The sequence below is a fragment of the Enhydra lutris genome, unplaced genomic scaffold, assembly GCF_002288905.1.
Source record: "Enhydra lutris kenyoni isolate GAN:26980312 unplaced genomic scaffold, ASM228890v2 scaffoldscaffold17, whole genome shotgun sequence".
NCBI classification, from domain to species: Eukaryota; Metazoa; Chordata; class Mammalia; order Carnivora; family Mustelidae; genus Enhydra; species Enhydra lutris.
Window position 1 is genome coordinate 13,923,946 of NW_019154101.1, and position 24,786 is coordinate 13,948,731.

The following is a 24,786-nucleotide window of genomic DNA, read 5'->3' on the forward strand; positions in this document are numbered from 1 at the left end:
TCGTGGTTCTCTAACATTTATTATACAGATTTATAATTGTATGAATATTAAATTTTTGATATTTATTTTTTCAAGCGAGATTTAAAAACACCAATATTTCTTCAAATGTCAACAATTCTTCAAATGTCTATGATCCCAACTAAGTAATAAACCTATAAAAATGAATATATTAGCAAGAGAGGCTAATGAACAACTGTGCCAAAATTATCCTCTTGATACCAATACTAGGGCTGTCCTGAAAACCACTCAGCACACTTGATCAATTAACCTAAAGGCAAATGAAAACAGCAAATGATGAGATGTTCACATCCTTTTGTTGTGTTGCCTAAGCTTTTAATTTGGAGATGGGTTAAGGAAGAAGTACAGATTTACTGAGATGTATCAAAACCAATGTACAACGCACAGTATCTTAAACTGCAGATAAAAAGTTATAATGCCGGGAAACCTGGGTGATCAGCTGGCTATGCATCTGCCTCTGGTTCAGGTCATGATCCCAGGGTCCTTTGGATGGAGTCCCACATCAGGATCACTGCTCAGCAGTTTCCCCTGCTTATGCTCGTTCATTCTCTCCCTCCCTCCCTCTCTCTCTCACAAATAAACAAAATCTTGGGGGGAAAAAAAAGTTACAATGCCTACATATTACGAAGTTAGGCTTATTAATCTTATCCACTGGGACACTTTACATCTCTTGCTTTATAGGTAAACATGAATTCCACATATCAAAATCCATTTTACATAACTTTTCCAAGAATGCATCTATGCTGAAAAATTAAGGATCAGTTGCATTTGCATTCTAACAATTTCAAGACAGCTAAGTGTGTAATGAAGAAGAGAAGCTATTATATTTTAGGGGTTCTCACCTGAGGTAATGAAAGACTTGTCTTAAATGTTAATATTACCAATGCCTTTCTATGAAAGCTCAGACCTTAATTTAGGTAAGGATATCTCCCCCATCGCAGCGCAGAAGCACACAGTTTAAGAGGCCACCTGATCTAAACTAAAAGTGTTATTCCTTCAGTTGCTAGAGTGGCCATTCATATCACTCTGAATGTTTACCAGTTCCCGAGTCTAACCCTCACCACAAAATTCCTGTTCTTAGGTCACTTTCTCAAAGAAGTTCATCTAATTCAAAGGAAATGCTATCAACTAACTACCTAACTTTTAAATTATTATACTGGATTTCACACAAATCAAATTCATTTAAGAGTTTGGATATCCTTGAATGAACTAATAGTTATAATAAGTTTACAGAGCCAAGAGACTGAAAAAGACAAAGAAATGTATCAGATTTAGTTATAAAAAACATTCATCATAATGTTTCTGTGGTTTATAAAGGCAAAAATTATAAATCATTTAATAATAACAACAGGCTAATTCAATAAACTATGGCACATTTATATCCCAAAAATGACAGGTTCATTATAGTTTATAATATATATTTTAATATGTAATCACATCAAAAATGCCCAAACACATTAGTAAGTAAAAATTATTCCTCAATTAACAGGTATTGGTTTCTTATTTTAAGAGTTTTTTTAAAAATAAAAGATACATAAAGGTAAGGACTTTTTTTTTTAACCGTACTGTTTACCTAGTGTTTAGAACCAGTAAACCTATAGTTTGACTAAAGGAATGAATTAGGAACCAAAATGTGAAATTTACATGTTTAATTATTTTAACAGAGCTAGCAAGATAAATGGCTTTTAAAATGCATTTTTGAAGCCACCTTGGTATAGTCATAGAACATTTAAGCCTCAAAGATACATTAGAAATTAAGTCAACCTGCCTTCATTTTATTTATGAGAAAACCAGAGTTCAAGTTCCATAGCTCCTCAATAAGCCATGACCAACACATAGCTACTCCACAAACCAGTAGGTTATACACATACGTCAAAATGTGAATAAGTTTAAAAAAAAACAAGCATATGTATGGGGTCCCTGGGTGGCTCAGCTGGTTAAGAGACCTGCCTTCAGTCATGATCCCAGGATCCTGGATCAGCCAGGCATCAGGCCCCCTGGTCAGGGAGTCTGCTTCTCCCTTTCCCCTCCCCCTGCTCACTCACTCTCTCAAATAAATAAAATCTTTTTAAAAAATCAAGAACAAGTAAAATCTCAAATTTTCAGAAGCAAACATTAGAGATAAATCAGTTCATGTGAAACCCTGAAGGGTCTTTATTCTCACTTCTTCCTTCCTTCAACTTATCCTTTTAAGAGCTCACTTATAATAATGGTAAAATAATATTCTAAACATCCATTAAATTTAACTTCTAAGGGATAAGCGGTGTAAGGATTATAGAAAAAATATTCTCCAAAAAGTCTTTATTCATGAAGTTCATGGCAAAGAAAACAAATATACCTATAAAAAATATAAAGTTGCCTTCCAACTTGGGGTTAATCTGACTTACCTGAATTATAAGAGATATTTATTACTTATGCAATTTAAAATTAGAAACTAACAAAACAGGCTCCTTCCCACTCATTTTGAACAATGAAGTCTATTCAGAGGAAGGAGAAAGGAAGAACAGCTCCCAGAAAGAAGAAATAACATATACAATGGCAGAGCTGCCACATCCATTATGGTAGGAATAAATGACAATGACAGATCAGGAAAGACCTTTGTATGAAATGCTGTAAGGTCTGGGCTTTTAACCTTGAGGGAGATGATGATACAAAGAACAGTTCTCAACATGTAAGTGACAGTCAATTTTGCACTTGAGAAGGCAACTTGGGTTAACAGGGTAAGGGCTGAATAGGACAGGGCCAAGACAGACGGCAGAAAGACTAGTTACTAGGCTTCTATAAAAGTTTAGAGGAGAGCTGAAGAAGCTATGGATAAGAGACTTTTATTTGGTGATCTACATTTGATTTCTTAATGAATGGGACATCTGGTAGAATACAGAAACAAGAACGCGTCTCACATTTCCATTTTGGATGACGAAATAAATGATGCCATCATAAAGACTGGGAATGCAAGGGGCTCAGGTGCTGGGATGCCAAGCACAAAGATAATGAGTTTAGGGGGGACAGGGAGGCTGGAAATCATGGAATTGAATTAGAATCTTAACAATAATGGAATAGTATCATGGTTTATGGAGCTCTGACAGAAGTATCTAGAGGACTAAAGGTTGTTTTTGTTGTTATTAAATTTGTATTCTGGTGTAAGTGTATGTGTGTGTATCCCTTTCTTTTTTTAGCTCTGGTTCGGTCAGCTCCCTTTGTAAAACATGCAGCTCTCTTAAGTCATATCATTCTTTATTATATGTGTTAATTTCATTCTTAATCCTGAATTTCCTTGTCCTCCTGATGTTATCTTGCACTAGTGGTTAACTTCCAAATGTTCAAGGTTTCATTTACATATTACTTATGTACTGATAGACAAGTTCTTTGAAGCCTCCGGCCATGCTATAACATTTCTTTTCTACCACTCAGAGTGTGTTTCATCAACTTTTCCAAAATTGTGCAAACCTATGTGAGCCTTTAGCTTAAACTAACTGGCCCCTATTGATACCAAAGTCCTCCCCATCACAAACTGGGAAATTTAATAAGGACTCAAGAGAGTCCATCAAGAGTTCAGACATTTAGGAAAAAATAAAATGTCTGAGCCTCCAAGTATCTGGCAAGTCAATTCGAAAAGTGAATCTACCTCCCCCAAATAACCATAAGGTTTGCAGGTTACTTCAGAATTGGTCTTTTTTTCCTACTAGATAATGTCTATTCGCTTTTCTACTGCCTTAGGTACTTCCTTATCCCTTCAGTCTAGCCCTACTATTCCCATCCTTTTTATTCCTTCTTAGATGTTTTCTCAATTAATCCTTATACAGGTAGTTTTAAAATTCTCAAACTTTTAATAGAAAAGTATCCTCAAGAATTAGGCAAAATCTTTCTCCTGTTTGTCTAGCAGGTCTAAAAACCTAAAAAAGCTCCCTATCTTTGAAATGTGGTATGTATCACAAAAACTTACTCTAAGTGTGCATATTATGGTATTATTTTGTACTGTATTATATTTTGCCTCTAACACAGTATTCTATAAGTTGCAATTTAAATACTCTGTGCAAAAGATGACATACATCATGATTTCCTTTACATAAAGTTAACTAAAATAAAGAATACTTTTAAAAGACACATTAAAAATGTCACAAAATTATATAAAAACAAACGCAAGAAAATGAACCCAAGATTTAGAATAATCATTTGCTTGGGTGGGGAAAAGATGGGAAACATGGCAGGATCATGGTAAGATATAAATAATTATCAACACCCTGTATTTTGTTTTAGGGGGTAATCCTAAAGATGCTTATAACTAGAATTTAAAAAATAACTATTATTAGAATAAAAGTTAAGTAACTACATATATAAAACAGGCCATACAATATTCAGTGGATATGAAGTACCAGAGATTGTTATGAATCCAAAGAGTAGAGAAAAAAGTTTAATTTTTAAAAGGCTCAATTTGGAAAGCATGAGCTTATGGTGTGACTTTCCTCAGCTCTTACCCTCCAAATGTATTTTTAACAATGTTTCTTTTTTTAAGATTTTATTTACTTATTTGAGAGTGAAAGTGAGATATCACAAAGAGGGGGAGTGGCAGAGAAGAGGGAAAGGGAGGCAAAGAAGACAGAAAGGGAGAAGCAGGCTCCCAGCTGAGCAGGGAGCCCAACGCCGGGCTGGATCCCAGGACGCTGGGGATCATGACCTGAGCAAACGGTAGACACTTAACCAACTGACCCACCCAGGCACCCCATTTTCAACAAATTTAAATAAGAAGAAAAATTATTTTCTGTTTTTCTACTCTTATCCCAAGTGTCTCAATCATTCACATCCTTCTCCTCCTCCCTGGCCCCCCATGAACTCTGAAATTGAGAATAATTTTTTAATTGTCATTAACATTTTCTTCTTCAGATCACTCATTCACTACCACCTTGCAATCTTCCCTGGTTCCCTTTTTATTCACTTGTCCAATCATTCATTCAATCAGTACTTAAGAGTTATAATGAGTCAGGCTCTATACTAGGAAATAGTACCAGAGAAAGTAAATAGTGGTATAAATATGAGTTACTCGATCAGCTCTCAAGGAGCTTGTAGTCTAGTCTAAGCAGATACTACTAATAAACACAATAAAAAGAGACAAATAATAGAGAAACAGGCAAAACTGGTACAAGGCAGGGAGGGCTGCACAGATGTAAACTGAAACAGCACTTCGCTGTTTGGTAAGGGGGAGGGAGGCTTAAAATAGAACGATAGCCTGTTCAGAGGGCCACAGGCAGCTGTAGAGGGCCAGAGTACAGGATACAAAGGAATGTGATAAGAGACAAAGCTAGAGGGCCTAAAAAAACAGAGGTCTGGATTGTAGCTTGTTTGAAAACTTAGTCCCCCTCTTTCAGAAAGTGCTGTCCATACAACTATAGAAACATCCTCTAACACAGGAATTCTTACCTTTTTTGTGCCATATGGCAGACTGGTGAAGCCTACTGATCCATTCTCAGAATGTCTGTATATGCATAAAATACACAGGATTCCAAACAATTTTTATAGACACTCCACTCTTAAGATAGTATAGCATAAGTGTGGGCTGTGCACAGCTGCTTTCTTCTGGAACATGGTAAGGAAGGGGGAAAGTAAGTTCACAGTGGAAAATGATGACGACCCTACCCTTCAGCCAGGTGATCGAGGTTAGCAGCAGTGCTAAGTCATGTTGACCATACATACTCTTGATATGTAATGAAGGTACTTTACCTCTCTGGCAGTCTGACCATGACTGAAACATCTGGCAAATCACAACTGGGGAACATTCCACAAAATATCTGACCAGTACTCTTTAAAATAGTCAAGGTCTCTCAAAAAAAGTAAAGTCTCAGAAATTGTCAAAACCAAGGGGACCAGAGGAGACATGTCTAGTAAATGTAATCTAGTATATCCTGAATAGGATCCCAGAAAAGAAAAAGGACACTAGAGAAAACTGAGGAAAACTCAATAAAAAGTATATGGGCTTTAGTTAAAATAATGTAGCAACAATGGTGCAACTGTTTTGACAAACATACCCTACTAATGTACGATGTTACCAACAAGGAAAACAGGTGTGGGGTATAGAGGAACTCTCTATACTATATTTGCAATAATTCTGTACATCTAGGACTGTACTAAAACTTTCTTTAAATAAGATGCATGAGATTAGAAAGGAAATGACTTATGATGAAAATTATTTTTAAAAAGCAAATCTGCAGTGTAGTATCTGTGCTTCTTTATTAATGCATTAAATAAGAGTATTTTCAGGCAGGCCTAATTGTGGTAATTTCCATGATGGATGTAAACAGTATTTTAAGCTAGCTGCAAACAAATATGAAATTACCTGAGATTGCTATACTGACAGTCAAATGTATTGCTAACACTTCCGCAATTTATAGTCTACAGTCAAAACTGAAGATATGCTAAATCTTATTTAGAGTTTAGTAAATAGAAAGATGTAATTTGTTTTTTCCTATCCAAGTTCAAGACTACTCAACTCTACCCATAGACTGCAGGTTAAGAATCATCTTCTGGGGGTTGCCTGGGTAGTTTAGTCACTTAAGCGTCTGCCTTCGGTTCAGGTCATGATCCCAGGGTTCTGGGATCGAACCCCACGTCAGGTTCCCTGCTTAGCTGAGAGTCTGCTTCTCCCTCTCCCCCTGTTCATGCTCGCTCTCTCTCAAATAAAATAAAATCCTTTTTTTCTTTCTTTTAGTAAAATCTTTTAAAAAAAAACAGAAAGAAAGAAAGAAAAGAAAAAAGGGCCTCTTCTAAAGGAAAGAGAAAATAAGCACAGATGACCCTTGAACAACATGGGTTTGAGGTGCATGGGTCCACCTGTATGTGGATTTTTATAAATAAATTTAGGCATAGTACTATAAATGTATTTTCCTTATGGTTTTCTTAACATTTTCTCTTCTCTGTTTACTTTATTATAAGAATACAATTTATAATACATATACAAAATATGTGTTGTGTTTATATGATGGATAAGGCTTCTGGTTAACAGCAGGCTATTAGTAGTTTTTGAGGAGTCAAAAGCTATCTGTGGATTTTCAACCACGTGGGAAGGGGTATTGGCACCCCTACCCGGCATGCTCAAGGGTCGACTGTACCAACACTAAATGGACACTCTATTGCAGGATCTCTAATGGTCCGGACCCATACTTTATCTCATTAAGCTCTCAGAACAAGCCCATCCCACAGATAAGGCAGGAGGTCCAGAGCTGAATCCTCAGTGTGTTGCTCAGCAGCTGTGCCATCTTTGACAACCCACCATAAACCACTTTAGAGGCTTGTATTTTCAACCTAGGCTTCTATTTCAATCATCATTGGCAATTGATAATAATAATAAGAGTTCTTTATTACTTAAGGATTGAAAGAAAAAATGCTTGTAGCACTTTGAGCAAAATGTCAAACATTATTCATGCAATTTCTTTAATTTGGGGTTTTATTTTTAAGTTGTAAATTTTCTCTTAGAAATGTTCACAGAGGGTCTTTTGAAATGTTTTTTGTTAGTTTTAGCTGATTCTTTAAATAACAAGAGATTTGCTCTAGAGGATTTTATCTTTCTTTGGAAGAAGCCAAAACCATCTCCATTTAAGGACACATAAGCAGCTGCTGCACCACATTTTAGTTACCCATAAGAAAGGGAAGCAGGCGGAGCTCACTCTACTATAAACATAAAAAAAATAAAATAAAATAGCCAATACCTCCTCCAAAATTACAGAAGAGATTTAAATATAAGAATTTGTAGGTGTGGTGATTGAGGTAAATGTAATATATAGTATATACAAAAAATCAGAGAAAATAGGAAAATAATGCCTACCCCTTTTCCAAAGAATTCTTTCCCCAGTTCTAATCTCAAAGACAGATTGTTCTAGGAAGTTCAAATACCATTCCACTTACTCAAATTTCATCTGTATAGTAATTTTCAGGAAAACAATTGCTGCATTAAATGAGGCAATCCTTTTAGAAATATTACACACCTTAAATGTCTAACAAAAGGCACACCTATTTTCAAGAAAGCATCATTAACATTTAAAATGCCACTGATTAGGAATCTGTGATTATTTTGCTTTTACTATAAAGTTACTCTTGATACTGCCTCCACTTATTAAAATTTTAGTTAAGATTTTATGGTAGTTTATTGCAGCTGTTAAAAAATCTTAAATACTGAAATTCGTGAATTGCAACTTTTCTTGGGGTAATATGTATCAGTATAAACATGAAAATTACTGTTCATAAATATATTGTTAAAAGTTCTACCTGAAGAAGCCACAAACTAATTAAATACATGTTTTAGTTCTTATTTTATATGATAAAGCTAATTTTTTAAACTGAAATCAGTTAGTAGTAGCCTGGTTTTCCCACACACACCCCTCCCCCATATACACAGTGGTATGAAGAAAGAGAACAAAATGAGACAGTAAAAGGTATTAAACATGATTCTGTGAAAATGTTTAATTACTGTACTGTTAGGAGCTAACCTTATGAAACTGTAGTATTAAAGCAACAGCAGCAATGGCACAATAAAAGTTGTTTGACTTAAACCAGTAATATTCTTGCTCATTAAAATTCCTATATACCTATTTTAGTTCTTCAACATTATCACCATCAGTACACAATTATTTCTAAGCCTGAAGATTAATGAATCTTTAAAGGGAGCTTTCTACCACCCACACTTTTTTTTTCTCATTTATCTTCCATATACTTTTAAAAATTACAAGCAAAAAATGTGGCACAAAGTGTTAATGACCTTTCCATACTTAAAGTAAGATAAATGACATTCTAAAAAAGTTTGGTTGTGATAAGACTATGTCTAGCCAATCATAACTTCAGAATTCTTGTGTGACATCATAAGTCCACCCTAGAGCACTTTTTCTCCTACACCTACTTCAATTGTTCCCATAAGTCCGGTAACAGAGTCAGAAAACTTTCCAACTAAACACCGATAAGACTTCATAAAACTTCACAACACTCCATACTGTAATCGTCACAACAGCCAAGGTAAGAAAAAGAGTTCACTGATTTTGGCAATTCTTGTTTTCTATAATTTAGAATTACTGAACTTTTTCAAGAGTTAATCATGTTTTATAAATTTCAGTTCCAGGTTAAACAATAAAATGTTTGATATGACAAAAACTTTAATTTCTAAATAAATGCATATCTGTTCGGGGACTATAAGAATAAGACTTAACTTAGAAATAATAAGGGTCGCATCATCTTTAACCTTGGTTATTGGTTTGTCATTTGAATTTGACATTTTTATTTTGTTTTTCAAAAGTGAATTTCTGCCAATTAAAATAGCTTTCAATTATGTTACCATATTTGGTGGTAATGGAGATTTCATTTCGTCAAGCAAAAACAGTGGCTTCATCTCATTATCTGTAACTGTGCTGAGAAACAGCGTAGGACTGGGCTTCCAGTTATATCTGTGAAACTATCAGCAGCCGTGTGATTGTACAACATGCACAGTGCTGGCATTACTATTCCAACATCATCGTTATGATTCTTTACAGTAAATACTTAATAGAATTTTTTAAAATATAAGACAAACTACTCTCAAAAATCCTTTGGGGGAATTTTTCCCTCTCTATAAACTCCACTCAACTTTTAAAAAACACTTCTAAAAAGAATTCCAAGATTTAATAAATTCTGTTACTTATATGAAATCCAATACCATATCATAAATAACAAGCTTGGAAATTTTAAAACACCCATCAAAAACACATGTAAAATTCTTTGTAAAGTTAGAGAATACCAATTTGGCAATTTTAAAGAGATCTTATTTTGGTACAACATTCCTAAATATCTCATTTGAGTAAATTTGGTTAAAAATGTTTATTCTGCCTATTAATGAATATACTGTTATCAAGTTACCACCCTCCCTGGTTTCTCATTATCCTTTCCTGCATTTAGACAGGGGTGATGAGAAAGAAGGAAATTTTCTTAAATGCCCAGAAATGAAGATGATACAATAAATTTTATGACTTCTGTTTGAATTCCACTTACTCTTGATGTTACAATTTTCAGTTTAATATACGAAATGTGTCTTCATTCTTAAATCTCTATCAGTCAGGACATAAAGGACACTTTCATATGTATGTCAAAATAAAATTTATCTCTGGAATTCCAAGTTCCTATGACAAATATTAACTCTATTGCTTTTTTTCAAAAAGAACTTTGTAATTCCACAAGCAGCTTTCCTTAAGACATTGCAAAAACATTTCTAATTTTTGCCTACCACTGAGGCACTGTAACTGCCTCTCAATATCTTTACATTCATAAAATGTTTTTCCTTTGATATCATATAAAGGTCTCTTGGTGCAGGTGTTTGTTTACTTATTTACAAATTTTTACTCAAATACCTAACAAATTACATTCTTACACTTCAAATGGGATATTCATGAATTCTTTGATGGTACCAGAATTTTACTACATCACATATTGCTCCAAAAAGTTGAGAATTTCCAGAAAGAGCACAAATTCTGCTGTTAAAGTTATCCTGAGATAAACCATGTATACAGGCTAATAAAAATTACAGTGACAGCTGTTCAAATTTCCAAACATAAATGCCCTACTGCCAAACATTATGTCCCAACTAGTTTACCTCTATCATAAGGTGACATTTAAGTATCATCTTTGTTTACAAAGACAGGAGGCTTAAAATTAACTGTAAAAAAAAGTATCGAATGAAATCAAATAGGAAGAAATATGAAGAATGTTATGAAAAACTGGTTGTTTAAAAACATGTGAAAGCGCTAAAGTACTTGCTTTCCTATGGGAAGTCAGTCATTATCATTTCCTGAAACTCAAATATTAGAATTATTTTAAAAGCATTTTAGTGGACAGTAAGGAAAATAATATTCCAGAAAAAAACACTTTGATTCATATTTTTATGTATTATTTCTTAATCTGATTAATTGGAGACAGAATAGTTGTATAAACAAAGGATTTGTATAAACAAAATTTGTAAAAGAAAAAAATTTTTAGGGGTGCCTGGGTGGCTCAGTTGTTAAGCATCTGCCTTCAGCTCAGGTCAGGTCTTAGGGTCCTGGAATCAAGCCCCTCATCAGGTTCCCTGCTCGGTGGGAAATCTGCTTCTCCCTCTCCCATTCCCCCTGCTTGTGTTCCCTCTCTCACTGTGTCTCTCTTTCTCTCTCTCTCTCTGTCAAATAAATAAATAAAGAAATCTTTAAAAAAAATTTTAATGTAGTAAATGTGTTGTGTAATAGATTATGTAATATATTAGACTATCAAATATATTAATTTTTAAGTAAAAATTAAATGTAAATATTAGATTAAGTCTCTAAGTTAGACTATGTTTATTACCAATCCTAGAAATAGTCAATCAAAACTTCCTTCTTTATTTCTGAACAATCTTCTAAATGTACTGATATATACCAAAATTTCATTTTGGTATGTGTGATACTGCATCTCTATTTTACATTAGGAAACAGACACAAAAATGTGAACTGCAAGGTCACGGAGCTAGAAATGGTGGTGCCTTGGTTGGAGCCAAGATTTTAGAACTCTAAACCACATGCACATCACATCCAGTGATCAGCATGGCTTAAAAATACATCATGACACCGGCAAAGCAAAATAAACTAAAGTCCTCAAATACTGTTAATGGTACCCTAAATGCAAAGTCAGAGGACACAAACTTCATTTAAATTCAAAACCACTCCATTTCATTGAAAGCTAACTTACACATGGGGCATTATGTCCTTAATAACCTATATAATATTCTCCTGATCACTTTTAAAGACAGGGATATAAGAAAGTTACAGATATCCTTGTTATTAAACAATAAACCATGGAAGGCAAAACTCAAAATAACTCACAGGCTTTAAAAAAAACGACAGAACATACCACAATCAATGTTTCCTTTAATTTGTTTCATTCCTTAAATACTGATGCCTTTGATCTATTTAGCCCTGATGCCTAAAATCTAGGTTAATTTTTCAAAACTTTTCACAAAACCACACACTTTTGCATTTTATTCCAGTTCCAATATTAAATCCTTACCTCAATTTCATTTCTGACCTGCTCACATTCTACCATTTAAAATATTCTACCCCATTTATTTTACAGTGCTCCAACAGAGAAATCTTGCTTTGTTATTTATGCTATGAAAATGATTTTCATCTAAACTGAATTAACAGTGTTGATCAGCGTAGCAATAGAATAAACCTAAGGGTTAAAAATCAAGGAAATAATCTTTCTAAATTATAATTACCTAAAACAGATAATATGTAGTCTTTTGAACATTTCTAGAAATTGTACTTCGATGTCCTTACCCTACATTAATTCTGAAGCATATATTACCAAATAAACACAGTAAAATGAAGCCTGGGCCTACAGCTCCACCCCAGGATAATCACAGTCAACTGAGGACCTCTAGTGAATTTTAAAATGTACTCCACCTTCAGGTCTTTCAAAAAAAAAAAAAAAAAAAAAAGACCATTTCACTTATATTAGTGGGGGTTTAGAGAACTAGCATTCATTTTTCCTTAAAACTTTCCTTCTGCACTCCCTTCCCACATCTTTTCCCCCAAAAGAAGAATCTGAAGTCTCAACTACTAAAGGGTTAAAAAGAATACTTTAATTGTGAATAAATTAATTTTAACATAATAAACAGATAATGAAGACAAGTCTACCGACAAAACAGCAAGAGCAATGTGACAATTTCAAAGAGAAAATCTCTCTATGCTATTGTTTAATGAATTTTCCTCAAGGCAGAGCTTTACAGCAAGGAAAACATTTCATTATGGGGTCAATTTAGGGGTTGAGAACAGAGTGATTTTTATGTTTACACAATTCTTTTCATAACCGGGCAGAAGCAGCCTGAAGCTTCTTTCAAATAGCCAGTGCGGACCAACAAAGTTCTGGAATGTTGATGCCACAAAGTAACTTCAAATAGAACATCCAAGTTTAATATTAGATAATCTCAAAAGGAAAATTATTCTACCAAATTGAACTTCTGCATCCAACAGATGGATAATAAATCTATGATGAACTGTCCTGACTTGATTCAACAAGTCACAAAACACGCATATATAATCATTTCCAGGTATCTCCAGATATCTGTGAAAATGACAGTGAATAGTAAGAAAAAACAAAACCCCAAAATAATCTTAATATAGAGAGGTCCTGTACACTCAAACCTATAGAGAATTCTAACCTTCTGAACCAATTAAGTGGAAAAAGAACTCTAAAAAGTACCTGTAGGACCTCAGTGTTAGATGTGTAATACTTGAGTTTACTAGGAAAATATGCCTCCATTTACTAAAAGAAGTAAACAGCCAAAAATTAAAAAAAGCAAAATTCTGAATTCCATAAAGAATCTTAGGAATTTAAGGTTTCAGAGAGAAAGTACTCCCCAAAATTGGAAGTTCAGAAAATTATGCAAAGGACTGAAAGTACGTAAATTATAGGTGAGGATTGCTGCTCACCATATACTGCATTGTTAAATTGTTTGTTTCCTAGCAAGTCATAAAGCAGATCACCAAAAGTTTTCCAAAGTCTACTGAGACTGAGGTTTGTTTTGCACAAGATTGCATCTAATATTACATTAAGAAGTAGGACTCACTACAAAGTGAGGGCCCTTGTAGAAGCTGATATAGTACCTTTCACCCAAAATGTTGCCTACTATGGTACTTAGTTGGAAGATTACGAGTTCCCTGTGGATTGTCTCTTTTGTTCCTCCATTTCAAAAAACAGAATAGCATATTGATACTTCCCAATTTCACTTTTTTTGAGCAAATGAGGAAAAGTGGATAACAAAAGACTTTATAAATCCTACAAAGAATAGTATTCTTCCCATTCCTCCCAAAATGAAAATAATCATAGATCCCACAGTATACAAAATACTGTGTGGGTACTTTGCCTCTTACATGTAACTCAAGAGACAGGAATATGGCATTTCTACAACCAGATCCCTTTTATATTTTTCAATATTCTGATTCTATAGCGTGGGTGATGAATTAAATTTTCAAGTGTCCTTACTCCTCCTGTCCCATACAACTAATCTATATATTTCCTTTAAAAGGAGAGGTAGGACTAATTTCCATCTCCATTATTGCTGGTGCCAGGTACAAGTTCAAAACCTCCCAATACAATCCATTTATGATTATCCTAAAAGAATGCTCTATTATCATCAGATAAAATGAATATCAAGTGAAATTACTTTTGAGGATTTCCATCAAATATTACCCAATTACAGCTTGCCTCTAAGGAATGGAGGAACTCATCTTTAAATGTATTCATCATACCTTCATCAGTAGAGAGTTCATCTCCCTAGGGCATACTTCCTCATATTTCACCAAATACCCATCTGTACAAAGCTTCCTTCAGGTTAATGTTAATACTAACAATTTATCTAAGCTGTAATCTTCTAAACTTCATTTCTCTCTTCTGTGACAGAGACTTGAGAAGAATACTGGAGATTATAATTTGTGTTCAACTACCAAATTCTGTTATTCTAACTGGTTAATCTGTTAGTCCCAGCACTACTTTTGATCATTAACAATTTCCTAAAACTATTAAATTAAATCATAAGAATCCCTCATTCAGCTTCACTCAAATAGTTGTACTATTTGTTACTCAAATAGTAACAGCTATGCACTGCATACTAGAATACAAAATAAACATGCAGAGTTCCTTATACTCATGATCTACAAGTCTACCTGGGGACATGTGAATCAAAATTAGAGCACAGCCAGATAGCTCTCCTGAAATAGGTAACACCAAAGCCCTACTGAAAACCAGAGGAGATAACCAATTCTACTTAATGAGTAATGGAAAGTTTCATTAGGAAGTGATATCTAAACTGGGCCTTAAGGATCAACTAAAGTTTGCCTGGCAAAGAATCAAAGGTAGAGCGGGGGGGTAGAGGGTAGACATTCCAGGCACAACCAGAACAACATGTACAAAAGACAGAATCAAAAAAGGCAATGAAGTATTTATGGAAAGGTGACATGTTTCATGTGACTGAAGTCCCACTCATCAAAGTGTCGGGGTAGGGAATGACTCGTGCATATATGCTTCATGATGAACAACTAGCCAGCTTCCTCCTTTCCCATGTTTTTTCTCGAAGTAATTTTTAAAATCAGAACTTACAGACCATTTAAGTCATGAAACTTCATAAAAATGTAAGTTCTAACAGGAATGACCAATGCTAGTTCTTATTCCTTTCTTAACTATTCTGTTATACATTCTCACATGAACTAGTCAAATACATAAAAGAATGAATCTTCCCCACATTTAACCAACAGCAGAAAAAAACTTAAAGCATGCATTTTCTTAAATGACAAAATAAAAAAGGCTTTATTTCTACAGTATTTTATCTGAGGAATTCAAACAAAAGTAATTAAATTAAATTTAAAAACACACTTAAGATGCCATCTACCAAGTAGTAGGGGTGTTAACAGCCCTTGTGTTGGACAATGAAGAATATATGTTACAGACATATATATGTTAGGGAAACACAGGTTTTACCAACTCTTTAAGAGAATGAAGTTTGCTGTTAAGTTAGCTGTTTGGATCTCCTCACTATAGATCAATACTAGAAGGAGGCCAGAGTCTCCGGCCAAATGAAAGTGCAATCGAGTATGTAATTCAAAGCTAATAGAGCCAAACTGAGGTACTGAAACTACAGAATCTAACAACAATTTACCACATGCTTTCTCTGTAAACCTAAATGCCTAGTTCTCATTGATCATGCCTGAAATACATCTTCCCTCTCCCATTCTCAAAATAGCATATTCTACAAAGCTACAAAACCATAAAAAGGGATGACAAACATGTGAATCTATAGTTCTGCTATAATACTTCCCATTTAACTTTTATTTTGGACGAAAATCAACATCTGCAAAGTAATTTCTTACATGCATTTGTTTTTATGAGATTTCCTCTGATGCTATTAATAAACTAATATTCACAACAGTTATGCTCACAGAGAAATAGTCTTTATGAAACTATATGTGAGAACTTTCGCTCAAGGCAATCGTCTGAAATGAGCTGCACCCTAAACCAAACTATACTTCTAGTCATTTTGAGAGGAGAAAGCAAAGACTTAAGTTCTTACACTCCAAATACAAGACAAAAAAGACATCATGGTGACCCTCACCAAAAAAGACTACATATTTTATGTCATAAATACAAATATTGAGGAAGATGAATTAATACAAAATTGTGTCTTTACCTGTTCAGAGAATAGGTTACATGCATGATCCTAATCCATTCACTACTTTTACATTCCAGGCTACGCAAACGAAGAGTGACGGAGCTCCTATTTGGCTGCCAGCTTTTTACCTTTCTCTCCACCATTTAAAACCTGAGACTTCCTGCTTTCCTGGGGTCATGGAGAAAGTCCAATACCTCACTCGCTCTGCTATAAGAAGAGCTTCAACCATTGAAATGCCTCAACAAGCACGCCAAAATCTTCAGAACCTATTTATAAATTTCTGTCTCATTTTAATATGTCTCTTGTTGATCTGCATCATTGTTATGCTTCTCTGAAGTTCTGCTGCAATCTCCAGTGATGCAACTTGTCACCATCAGCTTAAAATCTGTCATCCCATGAAGAGGGGGGAAAAGTACTACATAACAGACCACTTCCTAAGTAGAAGAATTTCTTTTGAAAAGGTCAAGATTCAGGACAAAACAAAGTTTTAGCAAATGTATTCACCCATGGGATTGTGTAAACATGAAAAGAGCTTTATTTTCAAAAATTCAAAATGACTGTAAGTGTGCATAATGTAACTGTTGAATTCAGAAACTTACAGAGCTTGTAAGTTTCTATCCCACATCTTCTCTGAGGATGAAGTAGGTTTAGTTTTGAAATTGCACTGCTAACCAGTTCATTTCACTTATAAAGCATTAGCTTCACTCTTGGGGGTAAATATTATTTATATTGTACTGTAAAAGCCTCCGTGATGTTTATTAAATATTTTTCAGGTCTTCACCAAGTACCAAAATAATCATTCATATGAAGAGTCATCATTTGAAATAGCCTACTGATTTCTCACATCTGTTATCTTATTATCTTCAGAACTCTTTGTAGTAACTCGCATAACCTACATTATAAAATAGAAATTGTATTATTCTTTCTTTGTACTACACTAATATTTTTTAAAGTTTATGAGAACCAAGTAGGAAAAGTAGGGCCATACTCTAACATAAATAAAATTTCTCTTAACCAATTTTTTCAAAGAATTACAGAATTCTAGTATATGAAGATAAACCATAAATCCGTTCTCTGTAGTACATTATGATCATCAGACAAGAACTACTGGTTAACTTAACAGCTGACAGTATGATTAGCCATAATTACTAATACACTAATAGAAGAGAGTCTAACCTAACTTCAGGCACTGTAGTTGATCATCTAAGTACGTAACTTAATCACACTATGTCTTTGAAATTATGAAATCTTAAGACTTTAGGATGATTTTATAGATTGTCTTCTATTTTTAAGCTCAGCCTCAATATAGGCAAGAAGAAGAATTTAAAAAAAGAATAAAAGGAAAATACATTCTTTTAAGCATTAAAAGAAAAAAAATTGGGGGTTCCCCAAAATTAATTCTTTGATTACGTTTTGACATGACCTTTTTATCCTACAGTTCATAATAGCATAGAACTATTTTCCTTAACCTGTCAACCAAATGGTCAATACCTACTTGGTAGGCCATTCTACCATGCTAAATTATAAACCCAGCAATATTAATCTACAATTTTTTTTCTTTTTTGCTGAATACACGTTCAATTTCCTCTCTGATCACTTAAAAATACCCTCCAACTCATAACAGAAGTAAAACTTGGTACTGGAAAATACATTCATTAATTTGTTAATTTAACTTGATTCAGTTTAGAATTAGGCCTAAAGTGGTTTATACCTATACTGCATAATCTAGTAATTTTAACTTCAATTCAAGACATATTACTAATATAGCAATACTAAAAGAGTAGAGAACACATAATTTACTGTATGATTTGCTAAAATGTGGTTACTAAAAGAATTTGAGAAGTCAGTACTGACCTTGGTTTATAATACAAATGCAACTAACATATTAATCAAGAAGACACTGTTATAAATTTTTTCTGGGTACCTGACAGGTACTAGAGATGGGGGGGGCAGTTTTGATTTACTGATATTTGAGGAACAGACGAAAAAGGATCTCATACTGACAGGGAGATTTCAGCGAAGCCTCATCTATGGGCTGGAGATCCCTACTATCAACTAAGCGGCTTATAAATAATAAGCAATACATTTACATCACTGGTACAATTACTTGTGAAAAAAGTAACCAAGTTCTATAATTAGCTGCACTGATGTTAATATGTGAAAACCTGAAATGCTAAATTCTGTTCCTTTCATTGTATTGTTCATTATTACAATATCAACATCAAACTAGAAAATGTGAAGTTATGGAGTATTTCCCTAAGTAAAATAGAAATAAGTTTTTTGTTTTTCTTTCTGACTTTAAGCGAAATTAAAAACCTTTTTCTTGAGGATTAAAGTATACTGTAATTCAGATTATAAAATAGAACCAAAAAACCTATTCCTTAAATGGAACTTATTTATTCTGTTTATCATTATATGTAAAGAGTAAGATATAATAAAACAATGTATTTAAAATTTTTAAATACCAAATGATCTTTCTACTATAGAATAAAGTTTAATCTTAACTTACAGGATACTACAAATGAACTAATTTTTAAATGTTTAATGTTGCCCTTTATATAGTAGTTGTTTCAAAATATTTATTTAATGCAAATCACCTATATCAAAAAGAACCTTTTTGAACTCAGTGAAATTGCTTTTTAATACAACTCATGATTGATATGGCCATAAAACAATCAATATAAGCAGTTTTGGTTTTGTAGATTGTTTTCAGTGAGTGACTTTTCTCAAAGTAAGATCAAGATTTCCTCATATAGACACAAGAGGGCAGACCTACATAAAATAATGAATTTTCTACTCTTTAGATTTTATTTCTCCTCTAATTATTTTTTAGTCTTCTGGCAAAGTGAGAAACCAGTAAGTTGTTTTTTTTTTTTTTAATTTGCTCTTCTGATGTATAAAATTACAAGCCAATACTATGTAGAAAAGTTGAAAGATTAAAAAAAGTCAAACGTATTACTAATTTATTAAAGCATATATACAAAATGCTTTTTAACTACCAAGTGAATGTGTCATATTGTCACATCCTATCTAGAGTGTCATAGGGTTCACAGCTTTCAGTGCACAGTTAGATCTTAAACAGTAAAAAAAAGGACAAAAATAAGAACAAGAAAACTATTTCTTTTCAGAGTATGCAATAGAATACATAAAACACTCTCATGTTAAAAATAAAACTTTTTCATTTTTTAATCATGTTAAACAAAAACCAAGTCATTTAAGTCATTTTATCAAATTTTTATTTACATTCTTGATTTATATAAAGTTTTCAGCAAAATATGCTGAAATCACTAGGTGTCGATATTTTGGCTGAACAAGCCTCATCATGATTTAAGTGGGGTACAAAATTTTATCTTCCTCTCTTTAAAAAATGATTGCAACCCAGAACTTAGAAACATCCTAGGGAATGTAAAAGAAAAGAAGATAACCAACTTCCTCAATAAACAGACCACTTCCTCACTTCTGTCTGAAAAGATGCACTGTGAGCTTAAAGGAATCCAATGGATACTGTTGTGTGTAGAGGTATACACCTTGCATGCCCTTCCCCCATTCTCCCATCCTCCAGAAAAGAAATAAAAGAAGGAAATGGTAAGGGATACATTCTTTCCAAAGAGAAGGCAAGACTCTGGTGCTCTGTCTTTTCTGCTGTAGAGTCAGAAAGGTTTTGGGGAAGGTGGGAGGAGAGGGGTGACACAGAACAGAGGAAAGACCCAAAGACAGTTTGCACATGGAGGTCTATATTCTAACCACCTAAAGGCATAGATAGCCTCTCTTCATTTACAAAGGAAAATGTTTCAGAGTATTACTCTACCTGCATTCTAGCTGAGTTAGTAGGAAATCATGGGAATCCAGGAATAGCATGAGCATGTGACTATGAAGCTGACTCAATAATTATTCCTAAGAGCCAAGCTTCCACATTACAATATTAACCTTTGGGGGGAGAAAAGCAGGGAAAGAAACTGTGCAGATCAAATGAGATAAACAATTCTGAGAGCTACTAGGTTCTATATAAATCTATGGTGGTGTTAGATTATGACTCTGCCAAATGCCTTTCCTTGGTTGTAAAGAGAGAGGCTTCTTTCATGGTGAGAGTTTAGGAGTTGTGCCTGAAAATCATACACATTCTCACAATTTATCAGATGGTCTGATCCTTACTATGGCTCTTTCCTTTATGTAAAAATTAGACAAAAAGGAAGTCAATTCTTTAAAAGGTCTTTTAAGAAACAACTAAGATAAGAACTTTTATAATAAAGACAGCACTTGGAGGCTCCAAGGAGAAGGTATTTAAGAACTGTTTTCTGTAATAGTCCAAGAAGGGAATGAGAAGAGAAGGGATCATTTAAACATAGCAACTGAAGGGTCTTCAGTTTTCTTTACCTGCTTTCATCTCTCTACTACAGCACTTAGGAGCACAACAAAGAGACCCTTTCAAATATGGTTCATCAAAAAGCAGGACACACCAGGGTGTGTGCAAATGTTGTCCTCTAGTAACCTTCTTCTTCTATCATGTACTAGGCAGAAGATTTAAATATAAGTTTGGCTCTACAGTGCACCTCCAAGCTTCTTACCCTCTTTGCATAGCTTCAAGGTTAGGAAAAACTCCAAAGCAGAGGGTTTTCCAAGTAGAGTAAAAGAAGTAAATTAGTACTCACTCCCTTAAATTCATCCAATTTGCTCAGTTATCTTTCTATCACACCTTCAGGTTGGAATATTATTACTTAGCACCCCATGGACAACTACAATTCTGTGCAAACATACCAGCTGGAGAAATAACTGCCTGATCTCTGTTCTCATATAATCACAGAGCATTTGAGAACTAAAATATAACAGCATTTTAAAAATTAGGTTTCTGGGGCGCCTGGGTGGCTCAGTGGGTTAAAGCCTCTGCCTTCAGCTCAGGTCATGATCTCAGGGTCCTGGGATCGAGGCCCGCATCAGGCTCTGCTCAGCAGGGAGCCTGCTTCCCCCTCTCTGTCTCTCTGCCTACTTGCAATCTGTCTGTCAAATAAAGAAAAATCTTTAAAAAAAAAAAAAAATTAGGTTTCTGGAGTGCCCAGGTGGCTCAGTCGGTTAGGCATCTGCCTTTGGCTCAGGGCACGATACCAGAGTCCTGGGATCGAGTCCTACATTGGGAATCCCTACTCAGCAGGGAGTCTGCTTCTCCCTTCCACTCTCCCTCTGTGCTCGCTCTCAAATAAATAAGTAAAATCTTTTTTAAAAAAGATTTTTTTTTAAATTATAAAAATTATGTTTCCTATCTTTCAATCACTTGAACTGATAAATCACAAATCTGGTTAAATTGCTCTTCTCTGATTTGTATTTCAAACATCGTAATAATGCTTCCTTTTGGTTATGTGGTTTTTATATATAATCAAGATTGTTCAGTACTGTGCCCAAAACGAGAATACCGAAGGTACACGGGATGTGTTCAGGATTCCCCTGTAAATGTAGCATATTCAGGTGTGTTTATGTTTTGGAACTCAGATTTGCGAGGTTTCTAGATCTCCTTACACTTTCATAGGATATATTCCTTTAATCTTTACTATTTTTTATTAGTAGCAGTAATGAATAGTAATTTTAAATGTTTTCTCTAAGGGAAATTTTATAATTTCTGATAGAATTAGTTTCAGAAAATTCTTGTAATAAAAAATGGATGATAAGATTTATAAAAAAATTCTACAGATAATTGCTTTCCCAGTTAAAATGAGCTGTGGAAATTACTCTGGAAAAAAAAAATTTCCACATCAAGAAATGTACATATTTACATGTTACTTTAGGGGATACATGCCACTTTTATTTATATGTGATATTTTATAAAATGCTTTCCTCAAACTGATTAATGTATCTTTTTTTCAAGATTTTATTTATTTGAGAGAGGAAGAGTGCACACAAACAAGGGGAGTGGCAGGTAGAGGGAGAGGGAGAAGCAGGCTCCCCACTGAGCAGGGATCCCAATGTGGGGCTCGATCCCAAGACCCTGAGATCATGACCTGAGGCAAAGGCAGATGTTCAACTGACTAAGCCACCCAGGTGCCCCCTGATTAATAAATCCTGATACCCAACTTAATCTTTTTTTTGCTTATAAACCTAAATATCTATCAAGCACCACCAAAACTTCAAAATACTTTAGTTCCACCTCCTCATTTCACAGACGAAGAAATGAGAAGACATGCAGCTAGCCAACAGACCCATGAAAAGGTGCCTAACATCACTATCAGGGAAATGCAGATCAAAACCACAATGAGCTATCACCTCACATCTGTTAGAATAGTCATGATCAAAAAGACAAGAGATTACAAGTATTGGCAAGGATGTGGAGAAAAGACAAACCTTGTGCACTCTATGTGGGAATGTAAATTGGTGCAGCCACTATGGAAAACAGTATGAGGGGTTCCTCAAAAAATTAAAAATAGTGCTACCATATGATCTAGCAATTCCCCTTTTGGGTACTTAACCGAAAGAAACGAAAACACTAACCCAAAAGGATATACGCACTCCTATGTCCTCCGGAGCACTATTTACGATAGTCAGGACATGAAAGCAAGCTAAGTGCCCACTGATGAATGAATGAACAAAGAAAATGTGGTATATATACAATGGATTATTATTCAGTTGTAACAAAACGAAATCTTGCCATTTGTGACATGAATGTACCTTGAGGGCACTGTGATAAGTGAAAGAAGTCAAAGACAAATACTGTATCATCACATTTACATGCAGAATCTTAAAAAAAAAAAAAAGAAAAGAAAAGAAAAGAAAAGAAATCACAGAGAACTAACGGGTGTTTACCAGAGCCAGGGTGGGGTGGACAAAATGGGTGAAGGAAGTCAAAAGATAAAATCTTCCAAGTCATAAGGATGTACTTAATGTACACCATGATAACTCTAGTTAATAATACACTACCATATATTTGAAAGTTTCTAAGAGACAAAACTTTACAAGTTATCACAAGGAAAAAAAAATTGAAACTATATATGCTGATGGACATTAACCAGACCAGACTTAGACTAATTGTGGTGATCACTTCACAAAACATACATATATCAAGTCATTATGTTGTAGAACTGCAATTAATGCAATGTTATATGTCAATTATTCACTGATTAAAAAAAAAAATAGAAGAACAGAAAAAGAAACTGAGGCCCAGATGGAAAAATCATCCAGGTTCTGAATCTGATAGAGACAAAATCCAAGACCTCATACTCCCAAGTTTATGTTCTACTATACCAAGCCAGTTCCTTTGTCTCTTTTACATTTAAATTGAAAATGTGTTGCTTTGTTCATTTTTATGCTCACTTAACAAATGAGAAGGAAAGTAAAGACGAAGTTCGGTACAAGATTTTAAGTTTTTCATTTTAATCAGCCTCAAATATTTTTTAACTTTTGTTTATCAAAACAGTACTTTGGGAGTTTATACCATTTATGCTTAGTAAGTTGAAGGAAAAAGGAAAAGCAAAACAATCTGCACTAATGGACAGACACTGTTCTATGCTTACTGCAAGTGTGCTACTTCCTGTACTCGTAACATCCACTGGAGGGAAGCACACACTAGATTTTGAGCCTTACCTGCACTGGTGTTTCATTTTCTTGTCGAAATTCTTCAATTTGCTGCTGTTGCCAAGGAGCTAAACTGTAAGAGTCCTCTGTAGTTCTACTTTCCAAAGGGTTTGTCCGCAACTGCTCCGTAAGCCACATCTGTGTCCTCACAGAAGGCTGAATGGGAACTCCGCCTACCGCCTGTTGACCCAGCATTAAATATTTCGGAGGTTCAAAGGCCTCTGCACTTGTCATAATGGGCTTGCTTTCAGGTAAGGCACTGTATGTCATGTCTAAGGTCGGTCTCCTAAGAGTGGAGGAAGAAGCTCTAAAGTCCTCTTTGCTACAGCTCTCGAATTTATATTTGCAGTCCAGAGTTGATGATCGTTTTTTATTTATTTCCTTGTCCTCTAGCTTAAGCATCTCCATACTATCATGTAAGCAGCTAGGCCCAATTGTTCTTAGTTGAGACATTAAAACCTTGGCTCTCCCTGTCTTTTCCAAACCACTCCTTGACTCATCAGCATGTACAATGCTATCCTGGCCGCAGTTATCCGGGGCAGTGAGTTTGGATAAAGATGACCATTTCCGTAGAGGCCGGAAGTCCTTCATGTCTAGTGAAGAGTCCTGCTCTCCTCTACTATGGTTTCCCAATGTTTGCATGAGGCTTGCACTCCATTTTGAGCCATCTGTCGTCAATGATTCCCTATGTTTGGAAACTGAAGCACTGGAGTTAGATGGCATGACATGGGCAGTAGGAAGAGTAACCAATGATCGACTAGGCTTAAAAGATAACGTGCCACTTGAAGTTGAATGATCTGGAAAGAAAAAACAATGTCAAATTAGTTATAATTTATGGGAAAAAAATTTGCTAAATGTGAAATGCCAAAACAAATATCTGAATATGGTTTCCCAGCACAAGTTTTTCAGTGACACTTTATCAAAATGCAGTTATAATTATGTTTATCTGAAACAAACCAAACATTTTCAAATGTTATTTTCTAAAAATGAATATATAATGAAATATATGTCCATTTACCATCTACTTACAGATGACA

General features: G+C 34.5%; 2 protein-coding genes across 3 annotated transcripts in view; one reads left to right on the top strand and one right to left on the bottom strand.

The window, feature by feature from the left end:
* Nucleotides 1-24,786, bottom strand: part of LOC111147536 (centrosomal protein 85 like) — a 168,769-nt gene that overhangs the window by 87,485 nt on the left and 56,498 nt on the right. For both annotated transcript variants that reach the window (XM_022503618.1, XM_022503616.1), the window contains exon 3: nucleotides 23,759-24,546. In XM_022503618.1, the coding sequence (XP_022359326.1) occupies nucleotides 23,759-24,546 (788 nt within the window). The remainder of the gene's footprint in view (nucleotides 1-23,758; nucleotides 24,547-24,786) is intronic.
* On the top strand, nucleotides 8,903-18,818 carry LOC111147537 (phospholamban). The gene is made up of 2 exons (XM_022503619.1): nucleotides 8,903-9,012; nucleotides 16,273-18,818. Exon 2 carries the CDS (start codon nucleotides 16,372-16,374, stop codon nucleotides 16,528-16,530), a length of 159 nt encoding a protein of 52 aa, XP_022359327.1. The 5' UTR covers nucleotides 8,903-9,012; nucleotides 16,273-16,371; the 3' UTR covers nucleotides 16,531-18,818.

Excerpts from the sequence above, each read along its gene's own strand:
- LOC111147537 (XM_022503619.1), top strand. The coding sequence starts at position 16,372 with ATGGAGAAAGTCCAATACCTCACTCGCTCTGCTATAAGAAGAGCTTCA.